Source organism: Narcine bancroftii, chromosome 1 (genome assembly GCF_036971445.1).
Source record: "Narcine bancroftii isolate sNarBan1 chromosome 1, sNarBan1.hap1, whole genome shotgun sequence".
NCBI lineage: Eukaryota > Metazoa > Chordata > Chondrichthyes > Torpediniformes > Narcinidae > Narcine > Narcine bancroftii.
In genome coordinates this window covers 316,560,694-316,581,513 of record NC_091469.1, presented here as the reverse complement: position 1 = coordinate 316,581,513, position 20,820 = coordinate 316,560,694, and the positions used below count along the sequence as shown (strand labels likewise).

Genomic DNA, 20,820 nt, shown 5'->3' with positions numbered 1-20,820 from the left:
TCCCCCTCCCCCTCTCTCCTTCCCCCCCCCTCCCCCTCTCTCCTTCCCCCCCCCTCCCGAGGCCACCCGCGTTCTTGCCCCTTCTTCCCAACATCCCCACCCCCTTTGATTCCGGAGCCTGCCAACGATCGCAGGGCCCAGGTGGGAGCCTTTGTGCATTTACCCCAGCAGATTTCCTGCACCCGACATGCAGAATCATATTCCGGGATCAACAGAAGAGCTGCTCAGAAATTGACGGACCACGGCATCCGATTCCGAGGAATTCTACCCCTTCAACGCGCAGGCGCACAACCGCCCCCCACGTGACGGCGCGCGGGCGGCTCGCTCTGTTGGTGCTGGCGGAAGTTCCTGTGTGGAACGGCGTGAGCCCAGTGTTGGCGGTTGGGACGGAACTCGCAGTCTTTAGTCATGGCTTCTCAGTACCGGCCGCAGCCGCGGGGCAGCGCCGGCGACCAAACCTTCCTCTGGACCGTCTTTCAGAGGTACGGGGCAGCCGGAGGGAGGGGTGGGGTGGAGGGAGGGGGGGGAGGAGTGGGGGTGGAGGAGGGAGGGGGCGGGAGAGTGGGGGTGGAGGAGGGAGGGGGCGGGGAGAGTGGAGGTGGAGGAGGGAGGGGGCGGGGAGAGTGGGGGTGGAGGAGGAGGGAGGGAGGGGGTGGGGAGAGTGTAGGGTGGAGGAGGGAGGGGGTGGGGAGAGTGTAGGGTGGAGGGGGTGGGGAGAGTGTAGGGTGGAGGGGGTGGGGAGAGTGTAGGGTGGAGGGGGTGGGGAGAGTGTAGGGTGGAGGAGGGAGGGGGTGGGGAGAGTGTAGGGTGGAGGGGGTGGGGAGAGTGTAGGGTGGAGGAGGGAGGGGGTGGGGAGAGTGTAGGGTGGAGGAGGGAGGGGGTGGGGAGAGTGTAGGGTGGAGGAGGGAGGGGGTGGGGAGAGTGTAGGGTGGAGGAGGGAGGGGGTGGGGAGAGTGTAGGGTGGAGGAGGGAGGGGGTGGGGAGAGTGTAGGGTGGAGGAGGGAGGGGGTGGAGGAGGGAGGGGGTGGAGGAGGGAGGGGGTGGAGGAGGGAGGGGGTGGAGGAGGGAGGGGGTGGAGGAGGGAGGGGGTGGAGGAGGGAGGGGGTGGAGGAGGGAGGGGGTGGAGGAGGGAGGGGTGGAGGAGGGAGGGGGTGGAGGAGGGAGGGGGTGGAGGAGGGAGGGGGTGGAGGAGGGAGGGGGTGGAGGAGGGAGGGGGTGGAGGAGGGAGGGGGTGGGGAGGGGAGGGGGTGGGGAGGGGGTGGGGGTGGGGAGGGGGTGGGGAGAGGGAGGGGGTGGGGAGAGGGAGGGGGTGGGGAGAGGGAGGGGGTGGGGAGAGGGAGGGGGTGGAGGAGGAAGAGAGGATTAGGGAGAGGAGAGGAGGGATCTGGTGGAGGAGATGGAAGAGGGAGGATTGGGGACAGGGGAAGGGAGGATTGGGAAAAGGAGGTGGACGGAGAATTGGGGGCGGAGGAGAGGAAGACAGGAGGTAGAGCGGGAGGAGGAATTTGGGGGCGAGGGGAGACGGGTAGAGATAGAAGGAGATGATGGGGCAGAAGGTGAGGAGAGAGGAGGAGAAAGGAGGGGGAATGGGGTGAGAAAAGAGGATGTGGTGGCAATTGCCAAGTCTGGGGGTGAAGAGGACTTGGGTTCGCTCCACATACCTACCAACCTTTGTGGAAAACCGTGCCCCTCAGATTCCTTTTAAATCTTTCTCTTCTACATTAAATCTATGGTCTCCAGTTTTAGACACCCTTACCCTTGGAAAAAGACTATGTCTATCTTGGCTATGCCAAATAATTTTGTAGGTCTCTTTAATGATCTGCCTGTGTCTCCTACAATTGAGGGAGAAAGATTCCAGCCCCTCCTCAGTAACATAAATCTTTATTGTACCCATTCATCTTATCATCTTACCTATGGATGGATGCAATGAACCGTGCACAAAACTGTTAAGTGTGGTCTTGCCAACATTTTGTCTAGTTGTAACATGTCTAAGCTGCTGAAATAATGATCTGACTGATGAAAGGAAGCATGCCAGGCGGTGCCTTCACCCTGTTTACCTCTGTGGCCACCCTAATGGAACTGTTTTCCTGTACCCTTGGGACTCTGTACTGCACCATTCTCCAGGGCCCTACCATTCATTGTATTTGCTCTGATTTAATCAAACAATGTGTAAACCTCACACTTGTCAGAGTTAAATTCCATCTGCCATTCGTTGGCTCTCTCTCAATTCATCTGGATCCTTTTGTAATCTCACAGAACATTCACTGAACATATCTTTTGGCAATATGCAGCTGTTTTGAGGCCACCTGAATGTGCAGGAGGCACTCTTGAGGCGAGCTACGTAACCCTCCTCCGAGAGCGAATGTTAAAGGGTCAGGCTGCTGATCACAGCTGACACTGGGCAGGAGCCGGAGCTCAGAGACGCATCCTGTGCAGCTGTGTTCTTCAGGTGGCCAGCGTTGCGCTTTAAACGCTGCCACCTGAACGGCAATTTAAAGGGCCGCTTCTGCTTCTTCAGGCGCATTCTTAGCGTAGAATGTACCTGAAAAAGCCTACTAATTGTGTTACCTGCAAACTTACTATGCTAACACTTTGTATTTCCACGTTAATGTCGATGCCACTTAATGGACTCAGCACCTATCCCTGTGGTACACCATTGGTCATGACCCTCCGATATGAATAGCAATCTTCTGCAACTCTCTTATACAATCAAATTAATTCTGCATCCAGTTGCACAGCTCACCTGGATCTCATGTGATCTGACCTTCTGGAATAACCTACGATGCAGAACTTTGACAAAAGACTTAAAGTCTCCCTCCCTGCCCTCATCAATTTTTTTGGTTGTTTCTTCAAAAACTCAAATCAAACATGTAGAGCCTGAATTTCAGAATCCCCTCTCACGACTGATCTTAACCTCACTGGCATGTTGTTCTCTGGCCTGTTCTTTGTGTTGGATAGAAATGACTGAGACGTTGAAGAGCATTAGCAGACCAGGAAAGTTGATGAAGGTAAGGCAGTGGATGATCTCTACGTGGACATTAGTAAGGCCACTTCCATGGGAGGTTGGTCAAGAACATTCAGTCGCTCGATATTCAGGGTGAGGCAGAAAATTGGATTGTATGTTGGCTTTGTGCGAGATGCCAGAGAGTGGTGGTGAGTGATTGCCTTTTAATGGAGGACTATAGCTAATGGGCTGGGTTTTTTTTGTTATTTATTTCGATGATCTAAATGAAGTGGCCAATTGGATCAGCAAATTTGCAGATGACACAAAAATTTGAGGTGTAATGGGTAGTGAGGAAGGCTTTCAAAGATTGCAGCAGGATCTGGGCCAGCTGGAAAAATGGGCTGCAAAATGGAAGATTGAACTTAATATGGACAAAGGTGAGATGTTGCACTTTGGGAGGACAAACCAGGATAGGTCTTGCATGGTAACTGGAAGGGTACTGAGGAGTGTGATAGAACAGGTACAGGTCGAGTACCTGTTGACCGAAATGCTTGGGCCAGATGTTTTTCAGGTTTTGGAGTTTTTCAGATTTTAGAACAATGGAACTAAGCAGCACAGTAGCATCAGCAGAATATTTGAATCAGTGGTTAAACAGCAAACAACGGCAGGCTTTTTGGGCACTGACATGATGCTACAAGTGGAAAATTCACATAAAGTAATGTTTGAAATTAATCTTTGCTTAGAAAGAAAACCACCTTTCCTCCGCCGGTCCCCAGCAGCTCCCCACTCCTGTCTGGGAGCGCAAGGTGAGTTCTTCGATGTGGACGGCAGTGTACCCAGTGTTGAGAATGGAATCGCTAACTCCAGCTGAAGCTGAAGATTTGGACCCAGCTCTGTTTGGCATCTTCCCAGCCAGAAGCAAAGATCTTTTTTTAAAATTGTTATAATCAAACTGGCACCAACAGCATTTGAGCCCAACATGGGGAAGTTAGATGTTGAATTTTTTTTCCACTTGTGACATCATGTCTTTGTTTTAAAACAATTCAGTTTTTGGATCTTTTCGGTTTTCAGATCTTAAGGTAAAGGATATTCGACTTGTACGCAAGTCCTTGAATGAGGTGTCACAGGTAAAGAGTTTTTGACACATTGGCTTTCATAAAACAAAATATTCAATGCAGGAGTTAGGATATTGAAGTTGTACAAGACTTGTATAAGACCAAATTTGGAACATCTTATTTAGCTTTCGTCATTTACCTACAGGAAAGATATCAGTAAGAATGTAGAGAAAATTTACAACATTGTTGCCAGAACTTGAGCTCAGTTATGGGGAAAGGTTGACTAGCTTAGGACTTTATTCCTTGGAGTGTCAGAAGGAGGGGAGATTAAATAGAGGTATACAAAATTATGAGGGATATAGATTGGGTAAATGCAAGCAACCGGTCTTCCTTACAGTAGACAAAGTTAAAGAGTTTCATGAATGTTACGTTCTAAATGTAGTATTGCGTGACAATAATGGAACCTTTACCTTTTTCCATTGAAGGGTGAGACAAGAGCTAGAGGATATGGGTTGAGGAAGAAAAGGTGAAATGTTTAATGGGAAGATTAGGGGGGGAAACTTCTACTCAGAATGGTGAGAGTGTGAAATGAACTGCCAGAGGAAGAGATGGATGTGGGGTCAAATTACAACATTTAAGAGAATTTAGAGAGGTGCATGGATGGGAGAGACTATGGTGTGGATTGGTGGAACTAGGTGGAAAAATAGTTCAGCATGGTCCAGATAGGCTGAAAGGCCTTTTTTCTGTGCTCCAGATTCTAGTTCTCTTCAGGAGTTGTCAGGAAACATTGAAATACTTGATGTGTTCATATTTTACATTGTTTTCTGGCAGTTAGTTTAAAGGCTAATTTTTGCATTATTCCTGCACTGAGTAAGGACAAGATGTGAAGAATAACAGTGGAGTGGTTGCAGGGAAAATTGAGGGAAAAGCAAAATGGTCCCCTTTTGTAAGAAGAAACATGGTTCCTCCTGTGGATGAAGCAAAAATATATACAACTTTCAAGTAATACCGGCAAAGTTGGCTGGTTACAGTGTTAAATTTTGGATCAAAACTTCTCAGAATCTATGCTAAGGGTTAAAATTAGAAATGGAAAGCCTTATCAATGGTTTCATTGTGTATGATTCTGGACTTAATGAAGGTGCAAACAGTTGGAGCTGTTGAGTACAACACTGACTCCAAAGCTTAGTTCTGTAAGCACATTCAGTTACAAACGTGAAAAATATGAGCTCGATTGGAGGAGATGATTTGAAAATACAAAGAAAAATATTTTTAGCATTTGCTCACAGCAATGTAGAAGCCATTTGAATTTTTACAGTCTTTGAAGAGTTTCAGGAGAGCTGTGGGTTTTGGGAACCAGCTTGAGAGTGCATTTAAAAAGGGAGTGGAGGGCAGGTTAAGGGTTAAACAGAACAATGATTGATGGTAGGAATAACAAAGATAAGGGGAAGTGACATAAAAAGAGGGGTAGCTCAAGCAGACTGGCCTGTGTGTGAGTGGGTCGGTAGGAGTGGGACGAGGCTTTAGCTCACAAGACTTTGGTGAAAAGAGGCTGAGGACAAGCTTGTTTCCAGCAAGGTAAGACCAGGTAAGATCTCTGTATTAAAATTAGGACGAATTCATGGAGACAGCAGCTAGGGCAGTGGAATGCTCCAAATGCAGCATGTGGGAAATCAGGGACAGCACCATTGTCCCTGCTGACTACACCTGCAAGAGGTGCAGCTCCTGGAAGACCGACTGAGGAAACGAGAGCTGGATGAACTCCTGATCATTCGGGTGGCAGAGGGAGTGATAGAGAGGAACTTCAGGGAGACAATTGCCCCCAAATGTCAGCAGGCAGGTAACTGGAGGACTGTCAGGATAGGGAAGGGGAATAGGGATACAGTGCAGAGCATCCCTGTGGCTGTTTCCCTCAAGAATAAGTATGCTATTTTGGATACCGTTGGTGGGGGGGGGGGGGCGATCTACCAGGGACGTCGTGGTGATCATGTCTCTGGTGCAGAGGTTGAAGGGAAGGGGGGAGAAGAGGAGAGCTATGGTGATTGGGGACTGGTTGGTTTGATGAGTGGATAGGAGGTTCTGTGAGTAGGATCAAGGCTCCAAGATGGTATGTTGCCTCCCAGGTGCCAGGGAGTTCACTGCAATCTGGAGGGGGAGCAACCAGATATTGTGGTCCTTGTGGGGACCCATGACAGAGATTGGAGTAATGATGAGGTCCTGAAGAGGGAGTATAAGGAGTTGGAAAAGAAGTTAAAAGGGTGGTAATCACAGGATTGCTGCCTGTGCCACGTGCCAGAGAGGGTAGCAATAAGATGTTTTGGCAGGTGAATGCTTGTCTGAAGAGTTGGTGCTGGGGTTCAGGTTTGTGGATCATTGGGATCTCTTCTGGGGATGATCTGACCTGTACAAAGAGGATGGGCTGCACTTGAACTGGAAAGGGACCAATATCCTGGAGGGCAGGTTTGCAAGAGCTGTTGGGGAGGGTTTAAACTAGTTTGGTGAGTGCAAAGGGTCAAAAGCATGATACCATGTGCTCTGAGTTTGTGAGGAAATTAACCAGTTAGAGGGGTTGAAATGTGTTTATTTCAGTGCTAGAAATATTAGGAATAAAGCTGATGAAGTTAGAGCATGGATTAGTATGTACATCGACGATGTTGTGGCCATTACAGAGAAGAAGGGCAGGATTGGCTGATGCAGGTACCAGGGTTTGGATAGGATGGGATGCAAGTGGCATGGGGGAGGGAGTAACATTTCTGATCAGAGATGGTATCGTGGCTATAGAAAGGGAGGATGTTGCAGTGATAGTGTCCACTGAGACAATGTGGGTGGAAGTCAGAAACAGGAAGGGAGCAATCACTGTACATGGAGTAGTCTATAGGCCCCCAAATAGCCCTTGAGACACTGGGGAGCAAATAAGCAGGCAGATTTTGGAATGGTGCAGGAAATACAGGGATGTAGTTTTGGGTGATTTCAATTCCCTAATATTGACTGGCACTTCCTGACTGCAAGAGGGGTAGATGGGGCATAATTTGTCAGGTGTGTTCAAGAAGAATTCCCAACACAGTATGTGGACCAGCGGAAGAGAGGATACTGGATCTTATATTGGTATGAACCTGGTCAGGTGGTCGAGCATTTTGTTGAGAGTGATCGCAACTCCTTGAGGTTCAGCATAGCTATGGATAAGGATAAAAGCAGACAAAATAGGAAACTATTTACCATATTTTCACTCATATAATGCACACACACAAACAGCGTGCATAAAATCATAAATTGTATAAAAATATTTTCGTATAGCACACGTATATAGCACGCGGTGTAACATTCTAACAGGACGTCAAGCGCTGAAGAGCTGGCTCTGAATGGGCAACTAAAGCGGCATCGTCTGCAAAGAGTAGTTCACGGACAAGTTTCTCTTGTGTCTTGGTGTGAGCTTGCAGGCGCCTCAGATTGAAGAGACTGCCATCCGTGCGGTACCGGATGTAAACAGCATCTTCATTGTTGAGGTCTTTCATGGCTTGGTTCAGCATCATGCTGAAGAAGATTGAAAAGAGGGTTGGTGCGAGAACACAGCCTTGCTTCACGCCATTGTTAATGGAGAAGAGTTCAGAGAGCTCATTGCTGTATCTGACCCGACCTTGTTGGTTTTCGTGCAGTTGGATAATCATGTTGAGGAACTTTGGGGGGCATCCGATGCGCTCTAGTATTTTCCAAAGCCCTTTCCTGCTCACGGTGTCAAAGGCTTTTGTGAGGTCAACAAAGGTGATGTAGAGTCATTTGTTTTGCGGAAACTGCCAAAATGTTTGGCCTGGAAGTCAGCCTGAAGAAAACTGAGGTCCTCCATCAGCCAGCTCCCCGCCATGACTACCAGCCCCCCCACATCTCCATCGGGCACACAAAACTCAAAACGGTCAACCAGTTTACCTATCTCGGCTGCACCATTTCATCAGATGCAAGGATCGACAACGAGATAGACAACAGACTCGCCAAGGCAAATAGAGCCTTTGGAAGACTACACAAAAGAGTCTGGAAAAACAACCAACTGAAAAACCTCACAAAGATAAGCGTATATAGAGCCGTTGTCATACCCACACTCCTGTTCGGCTCCGAATCATGGGTCCTCTACCGGCATCACCTACGGCTCCTAGAACGCTTCCACCAGCGTTGTCTCCGCTCCATCCTCAACATTCATTGGAGCGCTTTCATCCCTAACTTCGAAGTACTCGAGATGGCAGAGGTCAACAGCATCGAGTCCACGCTGCTGAAGATCCAGCTACGCTGGGTGGGTCACGTCTCCAGAATGGAGGACCATCGCCTTCCCAAGATCGTGTTATATGGCGAGCTCTCCACTGGCCACCGTGACAGAGGTGCACCAAAGAAAAGGTACAAGGACTGCCTAAAGAAATCTCTTGGTGCCTGCCACATTGACCACCGCCAGTGGGCTGATATCGCCTCAAACCGTGCATCTTGACGCCTCACAGTTTGGCGGGCAGCAACCTCCTTTGAAGAAGACCGCAGAGCCCACCTCACTGACAAAAGGCAAAGGAGGAAAAACCCAACACCCAACCCCAACCCACCAATTTTCCGCTGCAACCGTGTCTACCTGTCCCACATCGGACTTGTCAGCCACCAACGAGCCTGCAGCTGACGTGGACATTTTACCCCCTCCATAAATCTTCGTCCACGAAGCCAAGCCAAAGAAAAAAAACATTCTAAATTCCAACTGACAAAAGCAATTTGCATTTAATTGGGACATGAGTCAACACATTTCCCATATTACCATTGTCTGTCACAGTTAATCTCCCACTATTAACATCCAATCAACTTCCCTCAGAGCTGATAATTGCCCATTAACAAACTTTGGAGAGGAATTATTTAAATAGATTGAAGACAGGCTTCAGAGTAGAGCAGAATTTTAAATCATGATTTAAAAAGCCTTTCTTTATAAGAAACTTACCTTGTTTAAGATCAAAATTTTGAATTTTAGCATTTTCTCAAGCTCACCTTAAATTGAGCATTTTCTTTTACTGCTGCTTTTGCCAGTACATTCCCACACTTGCTTTAAATTATGTGTGTTCCTTCATGCTCAGATAACATTATCAGCCTTTTTTTTCTTCTTTTTTCTTTCTTTGGCTTGGCTTCGCGGACGAAGATTTATGGAGGGGGTAAAAAGTCCACGTCAGCTGCAGGCTCGTTTGTGGCTGACCAGTCCGATGCGGGACAGGCAGACACGATTGCAGCGGTTGCAAGGGAAAATTGGTTGGTTGGGGTTGGGTGTTGGGTTTTTCCTCCTATAGGCTCCTATCAGCCTATAGAGTTTTGATTTAACCTATGTAGCTTTGATTTAGGGGTACCATTGAGATCTGGAGTACAGGTTGTTTTCACAATGCGAGGAGCCAAACAAATCTTTACTTTGCTAATTTCAAGCTGAAAGTTGTTACCAGACAGAAGAAGCTGGCAACAGAGTGGCAGCAAGAGAGTTTGAGGTTGGCGAATCATCCATTCACGAATGGAGGAAAGAGAAAGCTGAGCTGGAGAGGATGAATCCACAAAAACGTGCATGTGGCCTGAAAGCTAAATGGCCCCAGTTAGAGTCTGGCTTGAAGGAGTGGGTTCGCCATTCAGATGAAAGTAAGACTATTGGCATGTGAAAGAGGTATCCTGGGTTTCAAGGCGGGGTTCCCCTGGATAACAAAGTTTATAAAGTGAAACAGATTGTCAGTAAGAACTAGAACAACTATAGGTCAGTGTCTTTCAGAAGATTGGAAACAAAAAATCATTGATTTTTGCAACTTCGTCGCCAATGAAATATGCAAACGTAAAATCTCACCTCCAGATGAAGTCCCAATGGCCTTTGACATCCCCGCCACAAGAACTGTGACTGCTTCTGGAACAAAAACTGGCCATAACCACAACCGGCCTTGAAAGGTTGTGCTTCACTGTAGTCCTTGGTGCTAAATTGAAGCCGATGATCATCGTTAAAAGAGTAACATTACCGTGAGAAAATAATGCCCAATATTGTGGTTGTGCACTATAACAAGAAAGGTTGGGTGGACTCCAATCTTAAGAAACTGTTGGTGGAAAAGTGTGACAGTTTTAGACCAGGCAGTTTGTTTTCAAAGAAATTGTTACTCTTAATTGATTTCTGATGAAAACGGTGGCATTGCTGGTATGTCAGTATCGACTACATTAACGGGAGAATGCTTGCAGGCTGTCCTAAAATATTTTAACAAAGATAGTGAACAATCTGACGTTGAAGGGTTTGAAGGGGCTACGGATGATGAAGAAAGCTAATTATTAAGTTTTTTTTTAATATTGTCGATGTTTAACTTGTTATTTAAGATGCTATATGGTTATTTTAAAGTAATTTTTAAAATTTACTTTAGAACCAGAGGCTGGTCAATTAAGTTTCCTTTTTTTTATTCGACATGCAAAATGATTTTTGTATTGCGCACACATATAACAGATAGGGGGTAAAATACGCACATAACACGCGTGTTATAAGCGTAAAAATACAGTAATCGAGGGAGGGCTAATTATGGAATGAGCAAGAGTAAATTGGAAACAGAACTAATGTGGAAGAAGTTTAGGGTCCACTTGTGTTGGGTTTAGCTTAGGTTTCTCCCACTGGGACAAGGAAAAGATGGTAGGAAAAGGGAACCGTGGTTGACAAACCAGGTGAGGCAGCTAGTCAAGAGGAAGAAGGATGCGGTAAGAAGCAGGAAACAGGAAGGACTCGAGAAGTAGATGGTAGCCTGGAAGGAGCTTGGGAAAGGACTTAGGAGAGCTCGAATGGGGGAACGAGAAGGTTTTGGAATGTTGGATTAAGGAGAACCACAAGGTATTCTTGCATATGTGAAGAACAGAAGGATGACGAGAATGAAGGTGGGGCCGATCAAAGAGGCAACACGTGCCTGGAAGCGGAGGAGGTTACGGAGGTCCTGAATGAATACTTCAGTGTTCACAAGAGAAGAGGACCTTGATTAGGATGAGGCCTAAATAGAACAGGTTTGTGTGCTGGACACTGTGGAGATTAAGAAAAAGGAATTGTTGGACCCTCTTAAAAACATCAAGATTGATGTCCCTGGGGCCGGATGTGATATACCTTAGGCTGGTGCGGGAAGTGAGAGAAGAGATGGCTGCAGCAGTAGCTGATATCTTTAAATCCTCTTTGGCTGTAGGAGAGGTGCCAGAGATTGAAAGGTAATAGGGAGAATCCTGGGAATTATAGACCAGTGAGTCTTACATAAGTGGTGTGTAAACTATTGGAGAGGATTTTTAAGGATCGGATCTGTGAGCATTTGGAGAAGTACAGTCTATTCAAGGATAGTTAGCAAAGCTTTATGAAGGGAAGGTTGTGCCTCATGAGTCTAATTGAGGAGGTAACAAAAGAAATTGATAGGCCAGTAGATGTGGTCTACATGGATTTTAGCAAGGCTTTTGACAAGGTTCACCATGAAAGATCATTCAGAAAGTCATGAGGCATGGGATCCATGGTGTCAGAAATAAAACTTCTCACACATGAGTCTCTTTAAAACTGATGACACGACAAGCTTTATTTACAAGTCTGCAGAGTTGGACTCAACTGGTTTCTCACCAGTTAAGCCCCGATACATACAGTGCATTGATTTTTATACCCTTATTATTTGCCCTTCCCCTTCTTATTAATACTGTTTTAATTGGTTAGTATTACAAAAACATTCTAAGTATAACTGCATTATTAATTATCACGTTCGTTACGTACGCTGTGAACTCTACATTCACTAAGTTCTGTTTCTCACTTCTTATCAATCCTTTGTCTCCTGCATGTCTCTCACTATGACCATGAAAAGATAGGTTTAAAAAAAACATATTCAGCAGATCCTTCTGTCCTTGACTGCTAGTAAACTCTCTGTCCGTTCTGGCTTCCCTGTTTATGATTAATCATCACATTTTAACTTAAGTCTTTTTAACCTAAATTCTCTATATCACAATCCACCCCTTTCTCTCTTTAAAATGTGTTGAATATATGTATAGATATGAATGGGGATTCTAAGCTAGGGAAGAGAAATGTTTTATGATACATTAATCTCACGCTGAAATAAAAGTCTTACAGGGTCTCCCATTCCCCCTGGTTGCATAGCTTGTTCGACCATGGAAATCACCAGGCTGCGTAGACAGGGAATAATACAGGGCAAAATAAGTAGGAGGAATAAAATACCTCCGATGACCCACAAGAAGGTACGCCACCAGGTTCCTCCAAACCATTTGTCCATCCAATTAAATTGTGGGAAAGGATGCCAGGTTTGAACCGGTACATGGGACAATGTACGAATATTATCAGCAATTTTACGAACGGCTTTTCCATTATCATCAATCTGTAAGCAGCAGTTAGTCAAATTAAGCTTGCCACATACACCTCCTTCCGTGGCTAGGAGATAGTCTAGGGCTAGACGGTTCTGATATATAGCAGAGCGCATTTGACCTTGCTGGGATGCAAGTAATTGCAGGGCTATAGCTGTTTGATTTGTAACAATTTCAAGGACTGCTTGTAAGCAAATTATACGATTTAACATATATATAGGAGTACGATAACCCCAGGATCCATCTTGAGCCCATGTAGCGGGACCATAATATTGAATTATGCGTTCTGGAGGCCAATCATCTCTCCATTGTCCCAAATGTACCGTGGTAGAGCGGGGTTGACGATGTAATGTATCAAATACCTTCACGCCTAATTTATGACCGTGATCGTGGGGTAGAAGGAAAAATTCTGGGCGGATTATTCCTAGGAAACAAGTTCCACTCCACTGTGAGGGAAGACGAGTATAAGCTTTATTACCACATACCCAGAATAATCCATTTGGGGATACTCCATACCCCCTTTCCCAAACTCTTTTAAGAACGGGATTTGATTGGTATGGTCCTGTGATGGTGGAAGTGGTACAATTCCAAAACTGAATACTGCTATTAGACAGGGGTAGGCAATTAGTTTTAAAAACAGTGGATAAGAACCAAGTCTGAGGTTTAGGAAACCAAGTGAAAACACCAGGCGAAATGCGAATCCATACAGCCTTGCAGGGACTTTCTCCTACTGGGTATTTGCCGGCTCGTGAGAGACAATAAAAACCAGAGGGGACGTTAGAGAGAGACCAGGTTTCTCTTGATCTCGTTCGGTTAGTTGTCCAAATCCGGGAAATCATGGTCAATGAATTGAGGGGTTCCCCCCACCAAGGCCATTGTTCTGACATCCGTGGACCCCCGCAGACCCAACAATTGGTTACGTTAAAAGTTCCTGCAATTTTAGTTGCCAGATCTACAAAAAGGTTATCTCCCCCAATTGCATTACCGAAACTTACATGGTTGTTTGGATGGACTCGAACTAAGTCCGGCTGTCTTAAAGGGACAGGCAATTTTAAGTGTGGAGTGTAACTTTTCATTGGAACAGTACGTTGGTGTATGCAAAACCAGAGTCCATCAGGGCATGGTGGGCCTGAGTCACCTTTCCAACCGTTAAGAGGGAAAGGAGTGGTATTAGGAATCTGTATATAATGACCCATATTATTTCCTTCTTTTTCCACACAAGGGGTATATGGATGTTGGGTGGTATTTTCTGCCCAGCATTTCTCAGGAACTGAGGTATGGGAAATGAAATTACCTTCCTTTCTTCCCCAAATGTGGTCCTGAAACAGGACCACTGTATCTCTGCATTTCTTACATTTCACACCTGATAAAGACATAGGCAAACTAAGAAAAATCAAAGAACATAACAATAACATTGTGAATTAAGTCTTTTTGCGAAATCGTAAGGTAAGAGGTTTTTCTCCAGGAACACAAGTCCAATCTGAGTTCGTATCAGGGTCCTGAGGCGCCTCTACAGGTCCCTTAAATCTGGATGCGTGTGTCCACCCCTTCTCTCTTGTTCGTGCTGCAGCTTCTGTAGTTAAGAGAACTTGGTATGGACCTTCCCACTGGGGCTGGAGTTTTTCAGTCTTCCAGGTCTTGATGAGAATCCAGTCTCCTGGTTCCACTTTGTGTAAAGAAAAGTCTAGAGGCGGTGTTTGTGCCAATAGTCCTCTCTTTCGTAAATCTGTAAGAGAGCGTGACAGTGCCTGTAAATAGTTCCTAACAAATATATCCCCTTCCCCCAAGGTGGGACACCCCTCAACTGTACTCCAGAAGGGAAGCCCAAACATCATTTCATAAGGGGACAGCCCTACATCTTTTCGTGGGGCAGTACGAATTCTTAATAAGGCCAGGGGCAGACACTTTATCCAAGGCATTTTAGTTTCCACCATTAACTTTGTCAATTGGATTTTTAGTGTTCCATTCATACGTTCAACCTTCCCTGAGCTTTGTGGATGCCAAGGGGTATGTAATTTCCAAGAGACCTGTAATGCATTACAAATCAATTGCTGGATTTTTGAAGAAAAATGTGGACCCCTGTCTGAGTCTATAGAATCCATTATACCATATCTGGGGATTATCTGCTCTAGGAGGAGGCGAGCTACTGTAGAGGCTGTAGTATTTATTGTTGGGAAGGCTTCTACCCATCGGGTAAAGTGATCTATTATCACCAACAGATATTTCCATCTTTGAACTTGAGGTAACTCTGTGAAGTCGATCTGGATACGTTGAAAAGGGCGTATGGCTAATGGTTGACCTCCCATGGTCCCTGTCCTCATTATCTTCTTATTAATTTTTGTGCATAGGTAACAATTTTGCACCTCTTGTTGGGCCAAGGTGTAGATTCCCTTACACACATATTCTCGAAGCACTGTGTCACATAAGGCTTGGGTGCCCCAGTGGCTCTGATGATGCAGGTGTTTTAAAATATTGCGAGTTATTTCTTTATTTAGAACCATTCTTCCATCTGATGTTTTCCATGTTCCATCAGGTAACTGGCTTGCGCCCAGCTGATCCATGTTCTTTTCTTCCTTAGCAGTGAAAATGGGAGCTGTCTTTATGCCTTGCCTTATTGGGATTAAAGTCAGCAAATGGACTTCTTGTTGCATGGCTGCTCTTTTGGCTTCTTCATCAGCCAGTCTGTTTCCAATTGCTGTCGGGTTATCTCCCCTTTGATGGCTTGGTATGTAGACCACTGCTATTTCTTGGGGTAATGTTAAGGCTTCTAAAGTCAGAGTAATCATCTGTTCGTGTGCCAATTCCTTTCCTCTTGATGTAATTAGACCACGCTCCTTCCAGATCTTACCAAAGGTATGCACTACCCCGTATGCGTATTTGGAATCTGTGTAAATCGTTCCAATTTTCTTTGCCAGTATTCTGAGGGCTCTCTGCAAGGCATATAGTTCACAGGATTGTGCTGACCAGCTTCCGGGTAGTCTCGTGGATTCTACTACTTTCCAAGTATTTCCTTCTATTATAGCATACCCATTTCTTCTCATTCCGTCAACACATCTGGCGGAGCCGTCAATGTAGAATTCATATCCTTCTCCCAGCGGAGTATCGCAAAGGTCTTCTAGGGTCTTGGTCTGAAGATCTGTCAACTCGACACAGTCATGCTCCACCTCTTTCTCTGTTTCACTGCCGTATAAAAATTGAGCTGGGTTGCAGCTATTAATTTTTGCAAACTGTAAATCTTCTCCAACCGTTAAAATGGTTTCATACTTTAATATGCGAGAATCAGTCAGCCATCGATGGGCAGTTTGTGTTAATAAAACACTCACAGAATGGGAGGTGTACACAGTCATCTTTCCTCCAAAAGTAAGTTTACGTGCTTCCTCTACCAACAGAGCAGCAGCCGCTACTCCCTGGATACACGTCGGCCATCCGCGAGACACTGGGTCCATCATTTTGGAAAGGAAAGCCACTGGGTGTCGCTGACCGCCTTTTTCCTGTGTTAAAACTCCCACAGCTGTTCCTTGGTTATGAGTGACAAATAGCTGGAAGGGCTGTTTTAAAGAGGGCAGAGTGAGTACTGGGGCTCGTGTTAGGCGATGTTTCAAGTCCTCGAACCATCCCTCCTCCTCCTGGGTCCATTTCAATGGATAGTTATTTTCATTTGTCAGTTTATCATACATAAACATCACCAAAGCTGAGTAGTCCTCTATCCATAACCTACAGTATCCTAAGAGTCCCAGGAATTGTCTTATTTCCTTCTTATTACGGGGTAAAGGCATTCTAGTGATTCCCGCAATTCGTTCAGGGGTAATCCGTTTCTGTCCTTTACTTATCTGGTATCCCAGATATATCACAGTTTTCTCAACAAACTGTAACTTGTTCCTGGACACCTGTAGACCCTTTTTCCCCAGATAATTCAAGAGTCTAATGGTCTCTCCCCTCATTTCTTGTTCCTTGGGTCCTGATAATAGTAAATCATCCACATACTGCATTAGTTGGGAATCATCAGATTGTGGATAGTCCATCAGGATTTGTTCTAGCATTTGTCCAAACAGGTTTGGAGATTCAGTGAACCCTTGGGGCAATACAGTCCACCGAAACTGTCTCCGTCTACCTGTCCATGGATTTTCCCATTCAAACGCAAACATATCTCTACTTTCCTCTTCTAATGGACACGTCCAGAAGGCATCCTTCAAGTCGATAACACTAAACCACTCATGGTCTGGGGGAATCCGACTCATAATAGTATAGGGATTAGGCACCACTGGGTGGCGGGTCTGAACAATAGCATTCAAACTTCTTAGATCCTGAACTAGGCGATAGGATCCATCTGACTTTTTCACTGGGAGTATAGGGGTGTTATAAGGTGACATGCATTCTTCTAATAGTCCGTCTCGTATTAAAGTCTCAATTACCGGCTGTAGCCCTTTTCTCCCTTCCAAAGAAATAGGATACTGACGTTTCCTTACCGGCTGATGACCTGGTATTAATGTGACATGTAAAGGTGGGATGTCCAGACCTCCTCGATTTCCCTCCTTATACCAGACTCTCTCGTCAATCTGCCGTTCATCCTCTTCCTTTAAAGCGCAGAGGTGGACTCGCACTTCTCCGTCCACAGGGAGAGCACCCAAACCTAGGAGAGCCTGTAAGTCCCTTCCTAGGAGGTTAAATCCAGCCGAAGGTAATAACAAGAGGTCTTGTACCCCTTCTCTTTCTTCCAGTTTCACTGTTACTTGGGGGATTATTGATACCATTCTGGGAGCCCCTTCTATCCCAGAAATTGTCAAATTACTTTTTATAGGCTCAGTTCCGATTGGCACAGTTATTACACTACTTCGTTCCGCTCCTGTGTCCACCATAAACACCACCTCTTCTCCCTTGGGACCAATTTTTAGTTTTACCAGGGGTTCCCTCTTATATTTGGTCCCTAACATTTGGAACCCCTGACACCCCTAATCTTCTTCCATAAGTTCGAGGGCACGCAATTCCCTCTTGTATCGGGGGCATTCCCTCTTAAAGTGTCCTTCCTCATTGCAGTAATAGCACTTAACGAACCTCCGGGGTCTTCCCTCTCTTGGATATTTTGGATTGTTTAGAGGAAGGTTTTGTTTTCTTTCCCCTCTGGATTCAGCATTCATCTGTCGGATAGTCTGTACCATAACCTTTGTCGCCTTCTTTTGATCTTCTTCTTCTCTCTGCACATATACTTTTTGTGCCTTTTTTAACAGTTCACTTAGGGGTTTTTCACTCCAGTCCTCCTCCTTTTCTAGTTTCTTTCTAATGTCTTGCCATGATTTGGAAACAAATTCAATTCGAATAAGCTGTTCACCCATTGGTGTACTAGGGTCCACACCAGCATACTGTTGGACATTCTTTCTCACCCTCTCCAAAAAATCAGTAGGGGACTCGTCTTTCCCCTGGTGGTTCCCAAATGCCTTGGTAAAATTGTGACCCTTTGGCACAGCCTCCCGTATCCCTTTAATTGTCCACTCTCTATATTGTCTCATACTTGCCAATCCCTCGGGTGTTCGTTTGTCCCACCTGGGTTCATTTAAGGGATATTTTTGTTCATGGGGTTTAGGGTCCCCAGGTTGTTCATATTCGCACATGAGGAGGGCAGCCCGTCGAATCATCTGCCTCTCCTGGGGTGAAAATAATGTTCCCATTATTGCCTGCATCTCTTCCCACGTATATGTGTTTGGTCCCAAGAATTGGTCAAGCTGTTCAGCCAGTCCTATAGGATCTTCCAATAACTTTTTCATTTCTTTCTTAAATCCCCGCACCTCTGTACTAGTTAGGGGAACATTCACATATCCCGTTCCCCCTCCCGGTCCTCCCATAGGAACTTCTCTCAGGGGATTTAGGTTTATTGAAAACTTTGATGATCCTGGACCAGTCTGGGATCTTGTCCAGGGTCGGTTTACCGGTGGAAGTTTAGGGTCCGACTCCCTTAATTCATCCTTTTTTTCCCGGCCCCCTTCGGGGCAATCAGATTCATCACCTTTCCCCTCCGGTAATAAGCTTTCCTCGGGCGCAGTAGGCACCAGGGGAATATAAGGAGGGGGAAGGTTGTCCAGAGGTTCCCATTTCTTTTCTCCTGCTACCCTCAATTTAAAACATTCTGTTAAGGATCCTGGCCAGGGAACCCAACAAAATGCATATGCTGACTCTTCTTGATTCACCTTTGGTCTCGAATTTACATATATGTTTAATGCTTGTCTAACCCAATCCTCATCAGATCCAAATTTCGGCCACCAGACCGAGGAACCTTTAATAGGTTGTTTTGACCAAAGGAGACAATATTGGACCATCTTTTTCTTGTTTTTGTCCCGATATCTTTTACTATCCCAATTTTCAAACATTCTCCCCAAAGGGCTGTCAAGGGGTACTGCCAGGAATTGTCCTGAATTTTCAGACGAGCCCTTAGATTTTGATCCTCCCATTTTCCCACCTAGATCTGTTTATCGTTGCTGAGGACCCTCTCGTTCTGGACCCTACTCCCTTCCTCTCAGACGCCTCGTCGGAGGTGCTGTCCCTCCTTCGGTTACCGCTGAGGTTTTCCTGGGGTTGACCCCTCTCTTCTCGGCACTTCGTCGGAGGTGCTGTCCCTCCTTCGGTTACCGCCGAGGTTTCCCTGGGGTCTATCCTAGAGTCCCGCGACAGGGTCCTCACACCACGACAAAAGATCTATACTTAATCTATTCCGTTAGGTTTTTATCCAAACAGGTGTATCCCGTTACACCTGTTACCCAATCCCCACACCACAATCGTAAGTCGTCACTTACCGGTGTCTTCCCGGGGATTGAACCGTCACCCTTCTCCTCTCCGTCTTGTCGTGTCACCCTGTCCGGATACCACTCGCTCAAGCCGCCCGAAGCGACGAGCAAGGGACTAGGAGCCGCTGAACTCAGCGGGGTGCACCGCCTCCGATGTCCCCCTTCTCGCCTCCCCTCACGGCCGGAGTGTAGATCCCGGACGAGTCCCCATTTGTCAGAAATAAAACTTCTCACACATGAGTCTCTTTAAAACTGATGACACGACAAGCTTTATTTACAAGTCTGCAGAGTTGGACTCAACTGGTTTCTCACCAGTTAAGCCCCGATACATACAGTGCATTGATTTTTATACCCTTATTATTTGCCCTTCCCCTTCTTATTAATACTGTTTTAATTGGTTAGTATTACAAAAACATTCTAAGTATAACTGCATTATTAATTATCACGTTCGTTACGTACGCTGTGAACTCTACATTCACTAAATTCTGTTTCTCACACTTCTTATCAATCCTTTGTCTCCTGCATGTCTCTCACTATGACCATGAAAAGATAGGTTTAAAAAAAACATATTCAGCAGATCCTTCTGTCCTTGACTGCTAGTAAACTCCCTGTCCGTTCTGGCTTCCCTGTTTATGATTAATCATCACATTTTAACTTAAGTCTTTTTAACCTAAATTCTCTATATCACACATGGGACTTTGGCAGTGTGGATAAAAAAATTGGCTTGCATGTAGAAAGCAGAGGGTAGTAATGGAAGGAAAGAATTTTGCCTGGAAGTCACTGACTAGTGGAGAACTGCTAGGATCTGGTCTGGGGTCCTTGCTCTTGGTAAATATATATATATATCTCTCTCTCTCTTTGGCTTGGCTTTGCGGACAAGGATTTATGGAGGGGTAATGTCCACATCAGCTGCAGGCTTGTTTGTGGCTGACAAGTCCGATGCGGGACAGGCAGACGCGGTTGAAAGAGAATATTGGTTGGTTGGGGTTGGGTGTTGGGTTTTTCCTCCTTTGTCTTTTGACAGTGAGGTGGGCTCTGTGGTCTTCTTCAAAGGAGGTTGCTGCCCGCCGAACTGAGGCGCCAAGATGCACGGTTTGAGGCGATATCAGCCCACTGGCGATAGTCAATACATATATATATATGTAAATGACCTGGATGAAGAGGTGGAAGAATGGGTCAGTAAGTTTGCAGATGATACAAAGGTTAGAGGGTTTGTGGATGGAGCTGAAGATTATCAACGGTTACAAGAGCATATAGCCAGGATGAAGAGTTGGATGGAGAAGTGGTAGATGGAGTTCAATCCGGATAAGTGTGAGGCAAAGCATTTTGGAAGGAGAAACAAGAAGGCTGAGTACAGGGTTAATGGTAGGTTACTTAAGTGTGTGGATGAGCAGAGTCCTTGAGGTTCAAATCCATAATCCCTCAAGATTGCTGCACAGATTGATAGGATATTTAAGAAGCCCTATGAGATGTTGGGCTTCAATAATATGGTGGATTTAATTCAGAAGTAGAGAGGTCATGTTGCAACTCCACAAATCTCTGATGAGACCACACTTGGAATATTGTGTTCAGTTCAGGTCACTTCATTATAGGAAGGATGTGGAAACTTTGGAAAGGGTTCAGAGGAGATTTACCAGGATGTTGCCTGGATTGGGAAATAAGTCTTGTCAGACAAGGTTCGCAGAGCTGGGACTTTTCTCTTTGGAGCATA

At 45.7% G+C, this 20,820-nt stretch overlaps 1 protein-coding gene across 1 annotated transcript in view; it reads left to right on the top strand.

Moving 5' to 3' along the window:
* The first annotated feature begins 307 nt into the window (after window positions 1–307).
* Window positions 308–20,820, top strand: part of pdcd6 (programmed cell death 6) — a 92,103-nt gene continuing 71,590 nt past the window's right edge. Inside the window, exon 1 of the mRNA XM_069906387.1 lies at window positions 308–482. Coding sequence (XP_069762488.1) covers window positions 409–482 — 74 coding nt within the window. The 5' untranslated portion in view covers window positions 308–408. The remainder of the gene's footprint in view (window positions 483–20,820) is intronic.